Source organism: Equus caballus, chromosome 25, assembly GCF_041296265.1.
Source record: "Equus caballus isolate H_3958 breed thoroughbred chromosome 25, TB-T2T, whole genome shotgun sequence".
Classification (NCBI taxonomy): Eukaryota; Metazoa; Chordata; class Mammalia; order Perissodactyla; family Equidae; genus Equus; species Equus caballus.
The window spans coordinates 34,019,413-34,036,814 of NC_091708.1; the positions used below are offsets into that span (position 1 = coordinate 34,019,413).

A 17,402-nucleotide genomic window follows, 5' to 3' on the forward strand; every position below is an offset into this window, starting at 1 on the left:
GAATAGGGTGGGGGTGGGGACAAGGAAGATCACGCAGTGCCTTGTCTTTTAACTGTCCCAACGCTGTGGGCCACAGAGCCTGCACCTCCTCTGTCTAAGGCACCCCAAGTCTAGAGCCTCACAGTAATCTCCCCACTTAGAGATCTAGAAGGGGAGTGGAAAGCCTTTAGAAAGACACTTACACAGTGACTTTGCTTTCTAGAGCCGCAAATGGGAAACCAAGGCCCAGGGAGCTGAGACGACTTACACAGGGTCATATGCAATTTAAGGCCACAACCAGAAGGTGTCAAGTGACCCAGTCAGAGGTAGAGGAAACAGCCTATTGGTGAAAAAGAAATTGAATGAAAGGGAAAATAAAGACATAACAATGCTTTGAACCAGAGCTTTGTAAATACTTGTGGCTTTAACCTGCCCAGGAGGTAGATAAGCATGTTCCCTGTAGTTTGTCCTCAAATTCAACCTCTCACAAGAGGTTAAGGAACACACCCAAGGTTGGAATTGACACTTGGACCTCCCGACTTCCTGGCTTTGGAGCTGGGAGCTCAGCCTCCACCTCTCTTGTCTATCAGGAAAAACATCTGGGTTATATGCTTGAGGAAGGGATATCAAGGGGAAGTGGTGGAAGTTTGGTTCTTTAAGAAACTGTGAGCGAGACTGCCGAAGACCCAGCCAGGAGGCCCCTCCCATGGCCTGAGTCACAAGACTCCAACGTGTTTCTCCACGTCTCCTATCCTGGACGCTTCCCTTGTACGACCTTTAGGAAATCTATTTGTCTGAGATGTTGCATGGGAAGGGTTGAGACTTCAAAATGTGTGAACACAGACACACCCAAGGAGCTCTCTCAGGTAACAAAGCCTTTCCTCTACACAGTCACTTCTCCGAGATCTAACGCGGCTCACCTGCCACACTGGTGAACGCCTTCTTAAAGCAGAGAGAGAGGAAGAGGCAGGACCACAAGAAAAAGCAAGGGAAGTCATCTTTAGAGGCCAAAGGTTATATAAAACATAATAAAATACAACTGTTTCCTTTAAAATTTTTAATGGCCAGGAAATGGTATAGAATAACTGCCAAGTCACATAAATTAACTTTTTTGTTAACGTTTGTGATCCCGGAAAGAACACTCTATCGGTCGATGCAAACTGCACAGGAGCTTCATCCGTCGTCGTCTGGGCGCGTGACTGAGTGTGGGCCATGGACCCATCTTTACATGGTCCAGAAAAACAGACGGCTGCCATGTCTGGCAGGCTTCAGATCACCTTCTACCTCAGGGTTGGGCTCTGGTCTTGGTCTTGAGTGATAGGGGTTCTCTGGTAAAGGTCGATCTGTTTTCACTTTGGTGACCTGTGAGAGGCGAAGAGGAAAGAGGCATGTTAGATGAACGTTGGGTGGAGCAGTTGTGACCATAAACCCACCTCCCAATGTTTCCTCTGCTCCTGCTGCCCCAACAACCCTCTTCTTTGAAGCCCGGCAAATCACATTTAGACTCAGTTAACCCTTGAATAAACATTTAAGAAAGCCTACTTTGTGTCATTCCAGGTGGTAGAAGTTAGAGATACAAAAGGGAACAAGATACACACTGTCCTCCAGGGTCTCACAGCCTAGTGAGGGAGCCAGACAAGAAATCGACTTCTTATCGGAATTATCGTAACTGAGACATGAACTGAGTGCTGGGAGAACAAAGACTCTGCCCATCTAACCCCTCCCGAAGGCCAGGGGCTGAGACTGTTTCTGAGGGTGTGACATTTAGCTTGAAGAACTTAAAGGATGAGCAGGAGCCAGCTGGAAGATTAGGGAGGGAAAGACATTGCAAGTAAACAAACAGTAGTAGGAAGACAGAGAGGCACGTCTTTAGAATGGCTGAGGCAAAGGCTGCCTGAATGGCGGAGGGAGATGAAGCACCCAACCAGGCATGAGGCTGAGCACATTATTCCATCTCATTCTCACACTCCTCGGAGGTCATTTGACAGAGCTTCACTGGGGCTACCGAGGAAAGGGCAAGACCTAGTTCTCAAAGCCAGATCTGCCCAGGCCAAAGCCTATGCTTTTAAATAATATGCTGCACTGGAAGGCAGGGGCCAGGCGATGAAGGGTACTGAACGATATGCAGAGTGTCTGAGTTTTCACCTGAGGGTAACAGGTGCCAACAAAGCAGGGAAGTAACTCAAACACATCTGCAAGCTGGAAGGTGTAGAAGCTGGGCTGGAGAGGGACACGACCAAGTCTGGAGAGCTGAGCCAACAGGCCAGGCAAGATGGTGAGCTGCGGTACCAAGGAGAGAGATGGAAGGTGTTTACACCCACGTTATCCCCTGATGGCCACAAAAATCTCCATCAGAAACCCAGCAGAAATTATTCTCATTTTAAACATGAGGAAACAGGCCCAGAGAAGTGGAAAGACACAAGCCATAATTATTAACAGTCTAGTTATCTAGTGGTCTGAACTCTAAGCTGCTCCATGTAGTATGACCAGATTAGTCTTCCCATATGTACAAACTCAAAAACCATTTACTGTGAATGGAGCTTTCATGTACACAATCACACAATTATTACTGTAAGCGCCCTATGAGGCATTATTATCTTTAGTTCACAGATGAGGACCGCGGAGGTTGACCTGTCTGAGATAAAGATCCACGGTAAACGTCAGAGCTGGAGCCCAAACCCAAGTTTTCTGACTCAAGTCCAGAGTAGTTTTTTGTTTGCTTTTACAACAGTGGTCTCATCTCTCTGCTATACTTAGAGATCACTAATGGTTCCTCATTGCTTGATAGAGTAATTCCAAAGGACCCCAGCTGGTATCTGAAGCTCCTTTAAGGAACTGAAGATAGCTATGAAACAAATCTAGAAAAATGGGGTTTCTCAAACTCAAAGTAATAAAAAGCCCCCTTTAAAAGACAAATTACTGTGGAAAGAACAATAAAACAACTTCCTCTTCTGCACCACACTCAGAGAAAAAGAACAGAAGCATGTGCTCAACCTAACTGCTAGGCAAACGACCCTGCGCAGCCCACTTCACCTGCGCCTCCCAGCTCTAAAGTGAGGCTATTAGCTCCCAGGTTACTAGGATAATAGACACAAGGTGCCTGACGTTCAGCAGGTGCTCCATACGTTTTTCTCAATAGTAGTATTAGCAGGATGATGGAGTTATGGGTGAGAGAACGCAATTCTGCCTAGGAGAGTCAGAAACCTCAAAGAACTTGACATCTCAGCTGAGACTAGACGAGTGAGCAGGAATTCACCAGCGGAACGCAGAAGAGAGGGCAATCCAGTGGGAACAGAACGAGGAAGTGAATGACGCTAAAATACAGGCTGTATCCAGCTGATAGCACCTTCCTAGAAAGAGACTGGATGCTAGAAAGAGTTAAACAACAATACTTTATTTTACAGGTTTTTAAAAATGTTAATACAAAGATTCAGGAATAAATATGCTTTCTTAACAGCACAATTTGTTAACTCTCCTTTCATGAGAGACAGAAATGAGAAAAGGTAGTTTTAATTGTTAAATGCATAAGTTCCACCACTTTCCAATTTAGAAGTATCAACTATTTAAAATAATTTGTTTAGTACAGCAAAAGAAGGTATCTGAAGTTAAGACAATCAAGGCAGATACAAAAAACATTGCTAAGCCGTTTATCTACTTATGACACCAAGCTTAAGACCCAACTATGCACAGATACTATACACAAAGGGAAGGGAACAAAGGCTAATTGTGGACCATGTGCCAAGTACTAGGCTGAAGAGTTCCACAGATTATCTGGCTTCATCCTCACAGAAAACTAGGGATTAATCCTGCACTCATTTTGCAGATGTGCTGGGATAGGAAATAGTAAGCACTTTGCTCAGGATTCCATAGCAATTAACTAGTGGAAGCAAGATTCAAATCTCCGATCTCTCTCCATTCAAAACCTGAGTTTTCTCCTCCATGCCTTGCTGCCTATGCTGTCCCAGAGGGAATGGTGGGTGACGAGGCTCAAGAAGCAGGGATGGGTCAGATCATAAAAGGCCTTATATGCCGTGATATGGAGAGGATGCTTTATCCTGTAAACAATGGGGAGCCCCTGAAAGGTTTTTAAAAACAAAGTGGTATTTGATCTATATTCCACACAGATCACGCCTATAGTGAAGATGTAATTATATCCTAAATTCTTCGATTTCAGAAGATGCACTGCCTTCTAAAATCCAAACTGATCCCCACCCCCCTCCCAGAAATTCATGTAGCCTGGGTTAAGAACTCCTGTCCAAGAAGTGGGGACAGTGAGAGCATTAAAAAATATTCCAGGAGATGCTGATCTATAGGAACTACTGACTGTATAAAGGAAGAAAGGGTTTGAAGTGAAGAAAAAAGACATTGAGGTTTCTGACTCTGATGTTTCAACAGATGGTGGTGTCACAACTGAGATAGGATATACAGGAGAAAGAGTATGAAAACACACTTTGTAAACTACAGGCATGTACTCTTATCTTATGCATATTCCTGAAAAACCTGGCACAACTCTGATCCTATTTCCCACTGAATTCCACAATAACCTCAATGTTTCACCAACAGTGTCCCCTAATATTTTGCTATCCTCATCTACTCGCTTCTCTCCTTTTTGTGTGTGTGAGGAAGATTGTCGCTGAGTTAACGTCTGTGCCAATCTTCCTCTATTTTATGTGGGACACCGCCACAGCATGGCTTGACCAGCAGTGCTAGATCTGTGCCTGGGATCCAAATCTGCAAACCCCAGGCCACCGAAGCAGAGCGCGTGAACTTAACCACTACACCACCAGGCCAGCCCCCTCCCTTCTGTTCTTCTATTAGCTAATTAACCAAAAGCAAATCTGCACATGCTGAAAGATCTACTTAAAAGAATATTTCTATTAAATAAATTCCCTTCTGGATTGTGTACAATTACTCTCTAATTAACCTGTTTGGTAAGTGTGGATTTCTCACATCATCCTGTACTCATAGAAGACCCTTTTCTGCCACCGCCTGCCTTTACCCACCCTTAGTGAGAGAGGCAGACCACCAGCAGGAAGCCTCTGTTACCTTTGACAGCTCCCCCAGGTCAGGCCGCACCCAGCCCAGCTTGTCCAGCACGCACTCGTCAAACTTGGCCTGCTGCTTGCGGCAGTGACGGAAGAGCTGCAGGCTGGAGTAGTCGATGCAGGTCCAGTACTCGGTGAAGGGCTCCGCACAGTGCAGCTTTATCTGCCTGGAAAAGTGGGTGAGGTTAGGGTAGCTCTGTGCAAAACAGCAAAAACCAGACAAAATGTGGGAAAAACAGGTACAGACCTCAAACACACAGCCCTGTTTTCTGAAAGGTGTGGGAGAAAATACTCTTATCTCACTTACAAGACAACCTGGACATCCTCAGGTTGAGAACCAATAAGTAAATCAAGATTTCTGAGAAGTAAGACCTAATTTCTTTAAGTAACACAAATAAATGAAAAGAAATGCCAAAAGATGGTGGTCTAAGGTGCATTCATTTTACTCAGAGGAGAACTCCTCACTTGGGCCCTATTCTTTCCCTTAGATCCAATTCTAAAGATTATCAGCGTAGCAAATTGAGAAGAGAAGGAGGCATAATCAGAGATGGGCATGCTGACGGAAGTCAGAGATGACAGACAATGGCAAAGGAGGAGACAGAATTATAAAAAGCAAACACACAAACTAACAAGCAGATGATCCTGGGGTCATTCAGTGGAGAGGCAAACCGCCCTACACTCCTCAAAGCTAAAGGTCCTCGGCCTATTAACGTAATCAGCAAAAGAGAGACTAATCCTTGTCATTAAAGTTAAATTATATTTGGTCCTCTCTTAAGAAGCAAGGTAGGATATAATTCATTTTGTGACCACCAAAAATGGTTAAAGAAATAGTAGCTTTTGTGTATAAAAAGGATAAACCTCAATTATTTTGCAAAATACCTTCTCTTACCATTCAACCTTGCTAGTAATCAAATACACGCAAATTCAAGCAAGAATACCATTATTTTATCTAAAAGCCTTATCTGAGGCAGTGGAAGAAATGCAGAGCACCTCCACCCCGCAAAGGAATAATAATTATGAAGTGCTTGTTGTCATACTCCAAGAATCTAGCTACACTCAACACAGGAATCTTATTTAACCTGCCTCAGGAAGAACCTCAGAGAGGTGGAAGGAAATACTCAGCGAAAATCTGCTTTCCATTCCTGCTCGGTTCCTCTCCTGGGAGGCAACCAATGTTACCAGCTTCTTATATACGTTCCCAGGTATTCCGAGTATAACCCTGGGGGTGGCGGGGTGTGCAACATGAAGAAGGACTATCAACGCCCTTGGGAACTTTTCTGAATCCCCTCTAGCCTCACTGAGCTGGATTTCCATGGTACAAAATTGCACCAACCTAACCTCCACTGGAGAATCACTCTGGTAGTGACCTACCACCTCCAATGGGAGTTTTGTGTTCCTCCATTGTGCTGCAGCACAAGACGGGCTGTAACGCACAACTCTAGTACTTAGTCTGTTCTGGAGCCTGTTACCCTGGCACCCACACCCAATGGACCATTATCTACTAACACCTACAAGGAGGAACGGCAGCAATGGGAAACTCCTCTCCTCGAGGCAGTGAGGCACCTGGGGAGCTTGTGAAATCCAAACATTTCCCACTTAAACATTCCACCTCTGGGCCAAAGGAGAAAGCCTTTGCCAAAGTTCTCTTAGAAAAGGAAAAATCTTACAAACACACATTCAACCTTGTTAACCATCAAATCAACACAAATTCAAGCAAGAATAAAATACCATTCTGTACCTGTCAAATATTTAAATAATATGCAATGCTGGTGAGGTATTCCAAGATATAGTGCTGAGGACAGCATAAACTGACCCAACTTCAAAAATATGGTGACTACGGTTCAAGAGCCATAAATAATGTTCAAAGCCTTTTATGGAATAATCTCACTGCGGGGAAATTTACGCCAAGGAATTAAAAAATGAAAAAGATCTACAGACAAAAGTAATCACTGCAGATTTATCCAAAACTGGAATCAACAAGGATGTTTAATAACAGGAATTGGTCGGGTACATTATGGCTGGTTTATCTACTGATGGAATGTTACATAGCCATTAAAAATGATGATCATAAAGACAATACAGCAACTTGAAAGAATGTTCCCAAAAGTTCCAAGAGAAAAATGAATACACACTACAACTTAAACCACAAAAATATCCTTGCATGTGGACAAAGACAGAAGCAAGAAAGAAGGAAAGCAGCTATTATGTGAAGGAATTTGATTTTTTCCTCTAACGTCATTGTAGTGGACATCTGTGCGTTTTACCCAGTCAGCAATTATTTCCCATTCTTCCGTAACATCCTTCTAATTCTCCTTTGGGGAACAACCCCTCCCTCTCTTTCATCAATGTGGTTTAGATGAATCTAAGTCTACTCCCACTTCAGGCCTGACCAATCACAGCATTTTATCTCCCAAAACACAACTGATTCAAAGATATGTATATGAAATCACCCAGCCAGGCCAATCACACTCAGTCCAGGGCCCTCTGCTCACACTCCTGGAGAACTGGCACTCTTGCTCTAGGTCTGCTAAGTAAGGAGCATAGCAGCTTGGAGCAGCTGGTGGCCGTTTGTGCTACAGCAAGGAAAGAGTCTCTGAAAATGAGTTCGACCGAAAGAAGCAGAACTAAGAGACGGGGGAGAAAAGGAGAGGCAAAAAGACACCGAGTGGTTATGAAATTATTTACACCCTTGAATCCAGCCCTGCCTGTTGCCAGGCCTATTTCTGGACTTTACAGTTACATGAGCCAATTCGCTTCAAGTTGAGTCTCTGTCCCTTTTAAAAGAGTTCTGACTAATGTGGTTGTTAAACCATTTTTCTACAATTTGGATTTCTTCACTCACAGTATCAAGCATAGTGGCCTACCTAAAAGCTTAACTCTGAACATACTTTTCCTTCCATCCTAATTGTGTGTTCTACAGTAATGATAATGGTAACAATCTACTGAATACCTGCTAGCAAGCACTGTGCTGAGTTGTTTCTATGTGCCTTTTCAAACTTTTCATAACAATCCTATATAAATAAGATAGGTATTATTCTATAATTTGGAAATTGAGATTCACAGAGATTAAAGAACTTGCCAACCAGTAAAAACAAATAGAAATAAATATTTTTTGTGTGCTTATTTTCGTCTATCTGATTTCAAAGCATTGCATTTCTCACTAAAATTAGTCATGAAAATTATCCTTCCATTTAATTAGTAGGATGTTCACCAAGATACATATAGCTTAATGTTTCAACCAAACAGGCATTGATGTGAAAAGATTTTTACCTAAAGAAGTCCAGAGCACACTTGTTGACAAGCTTGCCTTCCTCTAAACACCGCCTCGGGTCTTTCTCTTCCCAGCGGCAGAGCATGAACTCCTTGTTGGGCTTATCACACTGAGCTCCATAGTGATGGGCAGCGGCTTTCAGCACAGAAGAACTGACCTTCACCTGCGGAAAGGAACAATGGGAGAAAGCCCACAGATTTGTGACCAGGACATCACTTCCCAACTTCACCCCATGCTGGTCAAAACAGAGGAAACACAAAGGGAGCACTGTTCTGACTTCGCCAAGAAAATTAAAGACAGGGACTGCCACAATAATCCTTCAGGGTCTACAGTGCTTGAGAGATCACATGTGTGAGTTTCTACACCTTCTTAGGTTGACACGACTATCTCCATCTCAGACACAAGGGAACCGCAGCCCTAATAGAATCCTTAGATCTTTATGCCGGAGACAGTGGAGCTCTGGAGGGAGATGGAGGCTTCTGGGATGTAAGGGGAGGAACCCACTCTGGGGAGCTTAGAGGAGTCTCCCTCCAAGAAAAGAGTCATAGTAGAAAGAAAGAATCCCCAGAAGACTACAGATTCACAGAAGATGAGAGACTGGAAGGGATCAGTAAGAACATCTGTCCAGCAAGTTATTACTGATAATGAAGTACTAAAATTTGTGAATTTTTTAAACTGTAGAGTATATTCAAGGTAGCCATCCTTGTAACTATCTTAGTCTCACTCACTTGTATTCCAGTACATTTTCTTGAGAAACACAATGTAGTTACAGCTGGCTCACAAGGAACGGCACACCGTCCAGGGCCTGTCTTATAGCTGCTGATGCAAGGGTCCTGCCGGCCTCTTTCTGGATCAACCTTTCCAGGGCCAATGCCAAAATGTTTCAATTCTGTAACTTATCAGAACATTTTGTTGTCTGGAAGGACCATCCTCATTATTCTTCCTTTTCAAAATCGTCTCGGCTATCTTCCAGATGAACACCCCTCCCCTCCAATAATCTGCATCGGAATTGCATTGTTCAGTTATATATTAAATTAGAAGGGAACAGGTACTTTTATAATATTGGGTCTCTGCTCAAATTTTACTTCCTCAGAGTTTTTCCCTAATCATCTTATATAAGCGAGCATCAGTGGTCAGTCTACGTGTGACCACTAGAACACAGGCTCCAAGAGGGCAGGGATTTTGTTTTCAACAGAGATCCAACACTGTAAAGACGTCAATTCTTCCCAAACTAAACCATAATTACTTGTAATGTTTACTAGGCTCACCAAGCACCCAAAATAGTGTTTGCACAAGTATCTGCTGAGCACTCACTCTGTGCAGGTACTGGGGATGTAACAGTCACAAGAGAGGAGAGAATTAGCCTTCTCATTCAGAACACAGTAGTTTCCCCATTTATTCAGCTCATTCTTAGGTCCTTCGGTTAAAATTATAGTTTCCTTCATATAGGAACCTGGCACATTTCTTGTTTGTTCCTCGGTATTGTAACATTTTTGACACTATCTAATAGGATATTTTCTCTATTCGATTTCAAATTGGCTACTGCTCATTTGTACGCGGGATCTTCTCTCTAGTCGTCATACTGAACTCTTGTCAGTTCTGATACAAAACTCGAGAGGATCAACTTCCACTTACAAATAAAAATTGCCTTTCTCCCTTTCTAATATCTACATAATTTTTTCTTCTTTTTCTCTTTTCCTATCTTATTGCTCCGACCAAAACCTCCAGGATAACACAGATGAACAGTGATGGTAGTGGGCATCCTTGCCTTTTTCTAAACTTTAAAGCACAATTTGGTATGGTATTTGCTCTAGGTGTCTGGGATATAGTTGTTTGGATATTCCTCATTAAGAAAGTTTCTTTCTAATCCTAATTGGTTTTGTTTTACTGTTGTTGTTTTCCACTGTTGTTCTGGAAAGACTGAAATTTTCAGGTTTCTTTTTCATTAATCTATAAATGTAATGTAGAGCATTAACAAATTTTCTAAAACTGACCCATTGTATCTAGAATAAAATCTAGTCTGTCATAGTGTATGATGCTTTAAGATACCACTGGATTTGATTTGCAAATATTTTATTAAGGATTTCTATGTAAGAATAATTTTATAATTATTACTTTTATAATAAAAATTTTATAGTTTTGTTTTTTATGACTTTCACACAGCTTAGGTAATTATTAATATGATAAAAGGCAAGGAAAGATGAAGAGAATAATTCATCTACACACTACAGGATGAGGAGAATAAACTCTTATAATTATCAAAGCAAAGGTGAACTTCCGATGTAAGTGGAATTTGCCATGACAATTCTAATAAATTTGTTTTAAAAAATCTGTAAAATTTTGTATTACAGTTTTTGATAATAAGAGTTTATGTAGGTTGAGTGGTACACACTTGCTATATTACGTATAGAGAGCTAAGAGAAGAAAAATCAGGACTCGATCTTTTTCTAAAGCTTAATATATTTTAAAAATTAAGTTAGCTGTATTTACTTCCTTGTCAAATGCCTTAGAACATCTTCAAGTAGCTGACTGAATTACCCAAAGGCCTTCAGAGCTATCACGCCCCAAAAGTGCCTACGGCATTCTTTGCTTCACTTTCCTACAAATGTAAAGGTCTTATCAAAACGTAAGTAGACCCATGTTGTTAAGCACGTCAAATATGCTTACCACAGGGAAACAAAGGATGAGAACCACTCACTGATTCTGTTTCCCGAGGGAAAGGAGAGACGTGCTCAAGATGACAGCACGTCAGTGACAGCCAGAGAACTGGAATCCAGCGACTGTGACCTCCAGTCAAGCCCCTACCCATCACATCCCCACCACTGAGGAGGCAAAGAACTTCAGATGGCACCATCGGCCCTCACCTGCCTCTTCACTGAGGCTGATGAATCCCAGCAGAAACAACAGCCTTTCACAGCTGCTCACCGCGAATACCCTCTCAGATTCATTCCGTTCCCTTTGTCTCAAAGAACACAGAATTTCAACGTCCTTCCTCATTTATCCTCACAACAGCCTCAGTGCCCAGCAGGTTTAGACAGTCTGCAGGTGGGAGAGGCGGGCAGAAAAAGTCTTACAATCCACAACCAATCTTCCAGTCTGTTCTCTCTCCCTTAAACCATGTCCGCACCTCTTATTTTAGTACTTAATTTACACCACAACTTATAGTTTACTTAATTTATGTAAAATGAAGGATGATGGTACTTATTTGATAGAACCGTTATGAGGATTAAATGAGTTAATACATATAAAACTATTAAGAACAGTGGCTAGCACACAGAAAGCACATCAGAAATATGAGCTATTATTTTTACTCAAAATTGTCCATGTGTACAGGAGTTTCCAACCCAAAGCTTCCGAATTTTTCCACAGGGAGGTGTCATAATTCAAAAGTCAGTGCGGTCCAAAATATGTCTAAATGCCTCTCAGACCTGCTCCTTCTGGCTTCCCCAGCCCTACCATCAAGCTGCAAATCTGACAGATTCCTCAACCTTTCTTGCCTCTGATATCCAACTCGTTGCTAAGTCTGATCAATTCTAGATAAATCTGTTCTTTCCTCTCTGGAGGCACAGTCATCGATTATGCTGGGGTCCTTAACATCTTCCTCAATTATTTCAACAGCCACCAAGACTAGTCTCCGTGCTTTTCTTTTCCTCTCTTCAGTCCATTGTTCACAGAGCTGCTGGAGTGATCCTCCTAAGAGACAATTCTTATTCCACTCTATTAAAACAAATTAGCAAGAAAACCTTTGAAGGATTTAGCCTTAACAGCGGAATAAAGCCTAGACTTCCTAAGGGGTATTCAAAGCCTTTTGGATCCAAACTCTTTCCAGCCTTCTCACCCACAACCCTTCAAAAAGGGACTATCTCCTGTTCTCCCAAAAGACGGAATCATGTTCCCAGAACCCACTTTTGGCCTCCTGTATTTTCCCATTTCCTTACCTTTGCTCAGATTCTACTCTTGCTTGCAAAGTTCTTCCTTCCATCTCTGCCTATAAATGCCATTCGTCAAATGCCACGTACCAAGTCTCACATTATGCCCAAGAAGTGCTTTCTCTGTTCCCTTTGTAGCCTCAGAGAATTATACAGCTGGAATCACTTCATCTTGCAAATAAAATAACTGTGTCTGCAAATGCGAGGAGTGACTAATCAAGGTTAACCAAGTAGTTAGGCCTAGAACTTAAACCCAACTTCAAATCCCACTCTCTTTTCTTAAGCCATGTCTGCCCCTCTTCCATAGCATCTAATCATACTCTGTCTTGCATTTTAGTTATTTATGTAATTATCTGTTTCTCAATTCAACTACGTGAACCCTCAGGGCAAATTTATTCCAGATATTGAAGACTTGCGGGAGGTAGAATCTCAGATGTTTGCTGAACCAAATTAAAGTTCCAATGAAAAAGACAGCAACTCAAGACTAACCCAGCTTCACAGCTTCACAGTGGGGCAAACAACAAAAGACTGACTGTTGGCAGCACCCCCCACATCTTAGTAAACAGCACTATATTATAAAGTCCCTGAACACAGCTAAGAATGTCATCTGAGGAAAATAAGACTTGCTATTCTCACAGGCATCTAAGAAGATTAAGTGAAGTTATGTAGGTAAAACCACATAGTGCCTGGGATATCACTTCTGGCACAGTTTTTAGTCTTGCCCTCCTTCTCCTCCAATGTAGCCTGATCTTTCTACAACCCAGTCCTGCCATGACACTCCACTGCCTTAAAATCTTCCAGCTCTTCCCACCACATCACTTACAGGATAAAGTCTGACCTTGTGGAATGTGCTTCCCAGTCCTGTCTCCACCTTCCCGCCGACACTAGAGTCATGTCAAACAGCACTTTCTCTCTAAACACAAAAGGTTCTGCTAAGCCTTCTCACTCTTGGGCTTTTGAGCGTAATACAGTAGTGTAAAAGCATGGGTTTTAAACTCAGACCTGGGTTCACATTCCAGCTCTGTCACTTACTAGTGATGCGACCTTGGGCAAATCACTTCTACTCTCAGGACCTGTTTCCTTATCTATAACACGGAGAGACCAATCATATCCTTCCTCATACTGGTGCTGGCAGGATTCGATGAATTAATGCATGTAAAGTAATTAGCATCCCGTCTGACATCTAGAAAAGGCTTGACCATGTTTGCTATAATTACTATTATCCTGTCTTTACTTCACTTCTCACAGCATTAACTACACTGTACTGTAACTGCTTCTTTATATGTCTGTCTCCCCATTAGATTATAAGCTCTATGAGGGCAAAAACTATTATCTTTTATTTTCCAGTGTATGTGCATATGGTCATTATTCAAATGCTCTCTCTTGAATAAATGAATGCTTTAAATGTCCTATTACCAAACACCTTCCCAGGGCTGTTAGCAATGTCGCTCTCCAATACCATCTCCTTTTTCTGCGGTTTCCTAGCTCCACTCTAACGTACTCTGCCTCAACGATGCTACTTTAAGGTGAGTGTCTCTCTCCCTCGACTGTGAGCACCCGAGGTTGCATACTCACTTCGTAGGGAGGTCTGAGTATTAAGTGACATCAAGTAAGTAAAGCGGCCCTGGTTGGTGCTTAATAAAAAGTACTATTATTCACGTAAAGGAGAAGCAGATCGCTGTGGGGGAGGGGAAAAGGAGAAGAGAGTTCTCTAGAGCCACTGCAGGATGGGGTGGGGGTGAGGCGATTCCCGGAGCTGAGGAGGGGGAGTCTGGTGGTCGACCTGTGTATATGCTGGGGGGCATAGGTGGGGTGGGGGTCCAGGGCCCAGGGTCCGCTGAGTCGAAGCACGGCTGGGCCCAGGCCCAGGAAGCTGCAGCCTTATGCCCCGCTTGCCTGTTCTCCGGACGAGCCTCACCTCCTGGACTTTCAGATCCTCCAGAGTGGGCAGCTCCACTATCCCCGGCATGACGGCTGTAGCCCAGACCCCGAGGAGCCGCCCGCAGCCGCGTCTCCCCCGTCTCCTTGAACTCCCCTTTCGACCGCCTTGGGCTGCCTACCGCCTGCGCATGCGCAGCCGGCGGCACGCAGGCGCACTGCTCCACCCAACCGCGAGACGCGAAGTGTGCGCGAGGCCGGGAAGACAGCTGGGCTCTGGGGGCGGGGCTTCGCGTCAGCTCCGCCCATCCCGCTGGTTGTCATGGTGAGGGGGGACACACTGAGACTCCGGGATCGCAACAGCTGAAGCTTGAGGCGGGCGCCATGGAGTACACGGGGAGCCAATATATTGGGGAGTATGTGGATGGGAGGTAAGGCCTCATTTGATTCACTGTGTCTTGAACGTCTGTGACTGGAAAAAGACGGTAGTCTTTTTGCCTTTGCAAAGGGCCTTGTGCCAGACACTTTCACAAACTTTATCCCTTTTAAACTGGGACAACCCTTTCAGGTGGGATTGTTTATTGCCATCTTACAGTTCAGGAAAATCAGACCCAGAGAAGTAAAGTTACTTCCTCAAGGACACATACCTCATAAGTGGCAGAGCTGAGAAACATTTATTCCTTATAGGTATTTGTGTGTGTGTGTGTGTTTGCTATCTGCCAGTTTTAGATATGGGAATAAGAATATTAAAAAATGTCAAGATCTTTGCTTTCGTGGAGCTTTTAGTCTAGTTGGTGTATTGCTAATAAACAAATAAATGAGAAGATAATTTCAAATTGTAGCTTTGCCTGAATCTTCCCCTCTTCACAGCAACACTATGAAAGAGATACCATCATCCCCATTTTACAGATGGGAAAAGCGAGGCTCAGAGTAATTACATACCTTGCCAAGAGTCACCGAGTTGACATTTGGCAGAGCAGGGATCAATACCCAGGTCTGACCTCACAGACCATGAGCTTTCTACTACAGAGCTGTGCTGCTGGGCTCCTACAGAGGATGCATCCAGTTGGGACAGTCCTTGAAAGCTTCATGGAGGAGATAATATTTGAAATGGGCCCTGAAGGTTGGGTGGGATTTAGGTGGGTGGAGATGCAAGATGAAGAATCTTTCTAGACAGAGGGAACTAAAGAGCAATAGTTCAGGGGGCTTGTAAGGGGAAGAGCAGGCAGTTTAGTTTGGCTGGAGTGTAGGCTGTGTCTAGAGAGCGGAGGCAGAAGATAGAAAGATGGGTCTGTGCTCTGATGTAGAGAGATTTGAATACGGTGCACAGTTCTCTGGGCAGAAGGAGCCAGTGATAGATCCGTGGTAGGGCTGGGCATTAGGAAATCTAATTTATTTTATCCTGGTGTCCCTCCTCATAGTGCATATGTCTGGTAGGCACTCAGTACATTTTGACGGAATGATTTAATAAGAGAACAAACGAATGAATGAATGAATAATATTTGAGGTATGGTAATCATATCCTCATTATGGATTGAAATCTTCATTATAGAGTAGTTCTCTTCGTTCTTTTGAACTTACTTTGAATTTGGAATGAAGGCTTTTCACCTTGAATGAATAAAAGGAAAATGAAAGTGAAAACGAGGGAGAGGACGGGAGGAAAGGAAACAGGGAGGGAGGGAGGCAGAGTGGAGATGGGGAGACCAGGTCAGAGCCCATCGCAGGTGTCCCAGTAAGAGGCAGCAGGACCCTGGGCCAAGGCAGAGGCAGTGGAGCTGCAGGAAAGAGAAAAATTTCGGAGAAGTTTGGGGATTTCATTACCAGGACTTGGCAACTGATTGGCTCCTGGTCCCACTCAGAGACTGCTTTCAGTCCCCGCCCAGTGCCCAGCTCCAGGCTTCGACCTGGAGGATTCTGATACCATTCATGGAAACTGAGAACTCGGAGGAGGGGCTCCTTTAGAGGAGGAGAGGATGCGTTCCATTTTGGGTGAGCTGGAGATTTCTGTAGAAGGTCTGAGCAATCAAGTCTAGTTTGCAGTTTGAAAAAAGGGGCCTGGGTCGAATCTCAAAGAAGGGTTTAGTTGGAGACTGTGCTTAGAAATGATAGATGTCATCTCAGGCAAAGAGGTGGAGGGAAGAAGGAGAAGAGGAGTTCTGTCTCCTCCCACGTCTTCAGCAGAATAAGAGCAAAACAGTCCGTGAGCTCTTACTAATGTGCCAGGCATTCTGCTATTGTTTCATGGCCATTATTTCATTCAATTGTCTCAACAACTTTGGGGGATGGGGTGTTGTCATTATCCCCATTTTACAGATGAGGAACTCAGGCTCAGAGAGGTGAAGGAGCTTACCCAAGGTCACACAGGCACAGAGAGGTGGAGCCAGATCTGGACTCCAGGTTTGCATCTCTCAAAAGATGTGCCTTAACCACAGTGCTCCCCTGCTTGGGGCCTGTGCCACAGTGGCATCTTCTGTCATCCATTCAGTCAGTTCACTGGCCCTTCTGTTTCCTTCATTCCTTACTCAGTAGATGTTGACGGAGCACCTGTTTAAGAAGAGACATGATTCTGAGAGCGGAAGATTCCAAGGTCTTCCTCTCAAGAGGCTTTGATTAAATAGGGGAGATGAGGTATACAGTTCAATGCAAGGCAGAAAGTGCTCACATCCACCAGAGGTACCAACAAAAGCCTAAAGAATTCCAGGGTTGGGAGTGGTGGCTTCCAGCTAGTGGGGAATAATGGAGACGGAATGAAGGAAGGAAGGAAGGAATGAAAGCACATTTTGTAAGCACTCACTATATGTCAGGCCCTTCACTGGAAAACCGTTATACGTTATCTGAGTTCATCTTGAGCATTAATCTCAGACATTTCACACACAAAGTAAGTGCTTGAGCTGGGGGTCCCTGCCCTGTGCTCTGGAGGGGCCTGTCTTCCGCCTGCACGGCGCTTACCACACATTACATAACTCCTTAACTGTGTCCCCCACTAGCCTGTGGGCTCCCTCGAGGGCAGGGACTGCTTCTGCCTTGATCACTGTTGCGTCCTTGTTGTATCCAGCAGAACAGACTCGGCACATGTAGCAGTACTGGTATATCATGGGTGCTCTGTAAATATCTGTTGGAAAAAAAGAAGGAAGGATGGAAAGAAGAAAGGATTAGAAAGAAAGGAAGGAAGGAAAACAGACAAACAGAGGTTTAGGAAAGTCTCCAAGATGATACATCTAGGAAATGGTGAAGTAGGATTTAACCCATGTCTCCTGTCAAAATTTCACGCTTTTCCAAGTTTCCTCCTTGTGGTATAAA

At 43.7% G+C, this 17,402-nt stretch overlaps 2 protein-coding genes across 3 annotated transcripts in view; one reads left to right on the forward strand and one right to left on the reverse strand.

Moving 5' to 3' along the window:
• Positions 1-1,021: 1,021 nt before the first annotated feature.
• Positions 1,022-14,295, reverse strand: NDUFA8 (NADH:ubiquinone oxidoreductase subunit A8). The gene is made up of 4 exons (XM_001504714.4): positions 14,143-14,295; positions 8,295-8,458; positions 5,026-5,191; positions 1,022-1,341 (listed from the first exon to the last, which is right to left on the reverse strand). Exons 1-4 carry the CDS (start codon positions 14,191-14,193, stop codon positions 1,204-1,206), a joined length of 519 nt encoding a protein of 172 aa, XP_001504764.1. The 5' UTR covers positions 14,194-14,295; the 3' UTR covers positions 1,022-1,203.
• Positions 14,296-14,332: 37 nt separating this feature from the next.
• MORN5 (MORN repeat containing 5) overlaps positions 14,333-17,402 on the forward strand; it is a 32,963-nt gene continuing 29,893 nt past the window's right edge. The window contains exon 1 of one of the 2 annotated variants that reach the window (XM_001501458.6): positions 14,333-14,533. In XM_001501458.6, the coding sequence (XP_001501508.2) occupies positions 14,487-14,533 (47 nt within the window). In that variant the 5' untranslated portion in view covers positions 14,333-14,486. The remainder of the gene's footprint in view (positions 14,534-17,402) is intronic. The other variant, XM_014736019.3, reaches the window with a different exon arrangement.

Bases quoted from the DNA above. Each gene is read 5' to 3' on its own strand.
- NDUFA8 (XM_001504714.4), bottom strand. From the start codon at position 14,193: ATGCCGGGGATAGTGGAGCTGCCCACTCTGGAGGATCTGAAAGTCCAG. The intron at 8,459-14,142 runs GTGAGGCTCGTC...TCCTTTCCGCAG, and splicing joins AGGATCTGAAAGTCCAGGAG to GTGAAGGTCAGTTCTTCTGT. The intron at 1,342-5,025 runs GTAACAGAGGCT...CGCCTCTCACAG, and splicing joins ACCTGGGGGAGCTGTCAAAG to GTCACCAAAGTGAAAACAGA.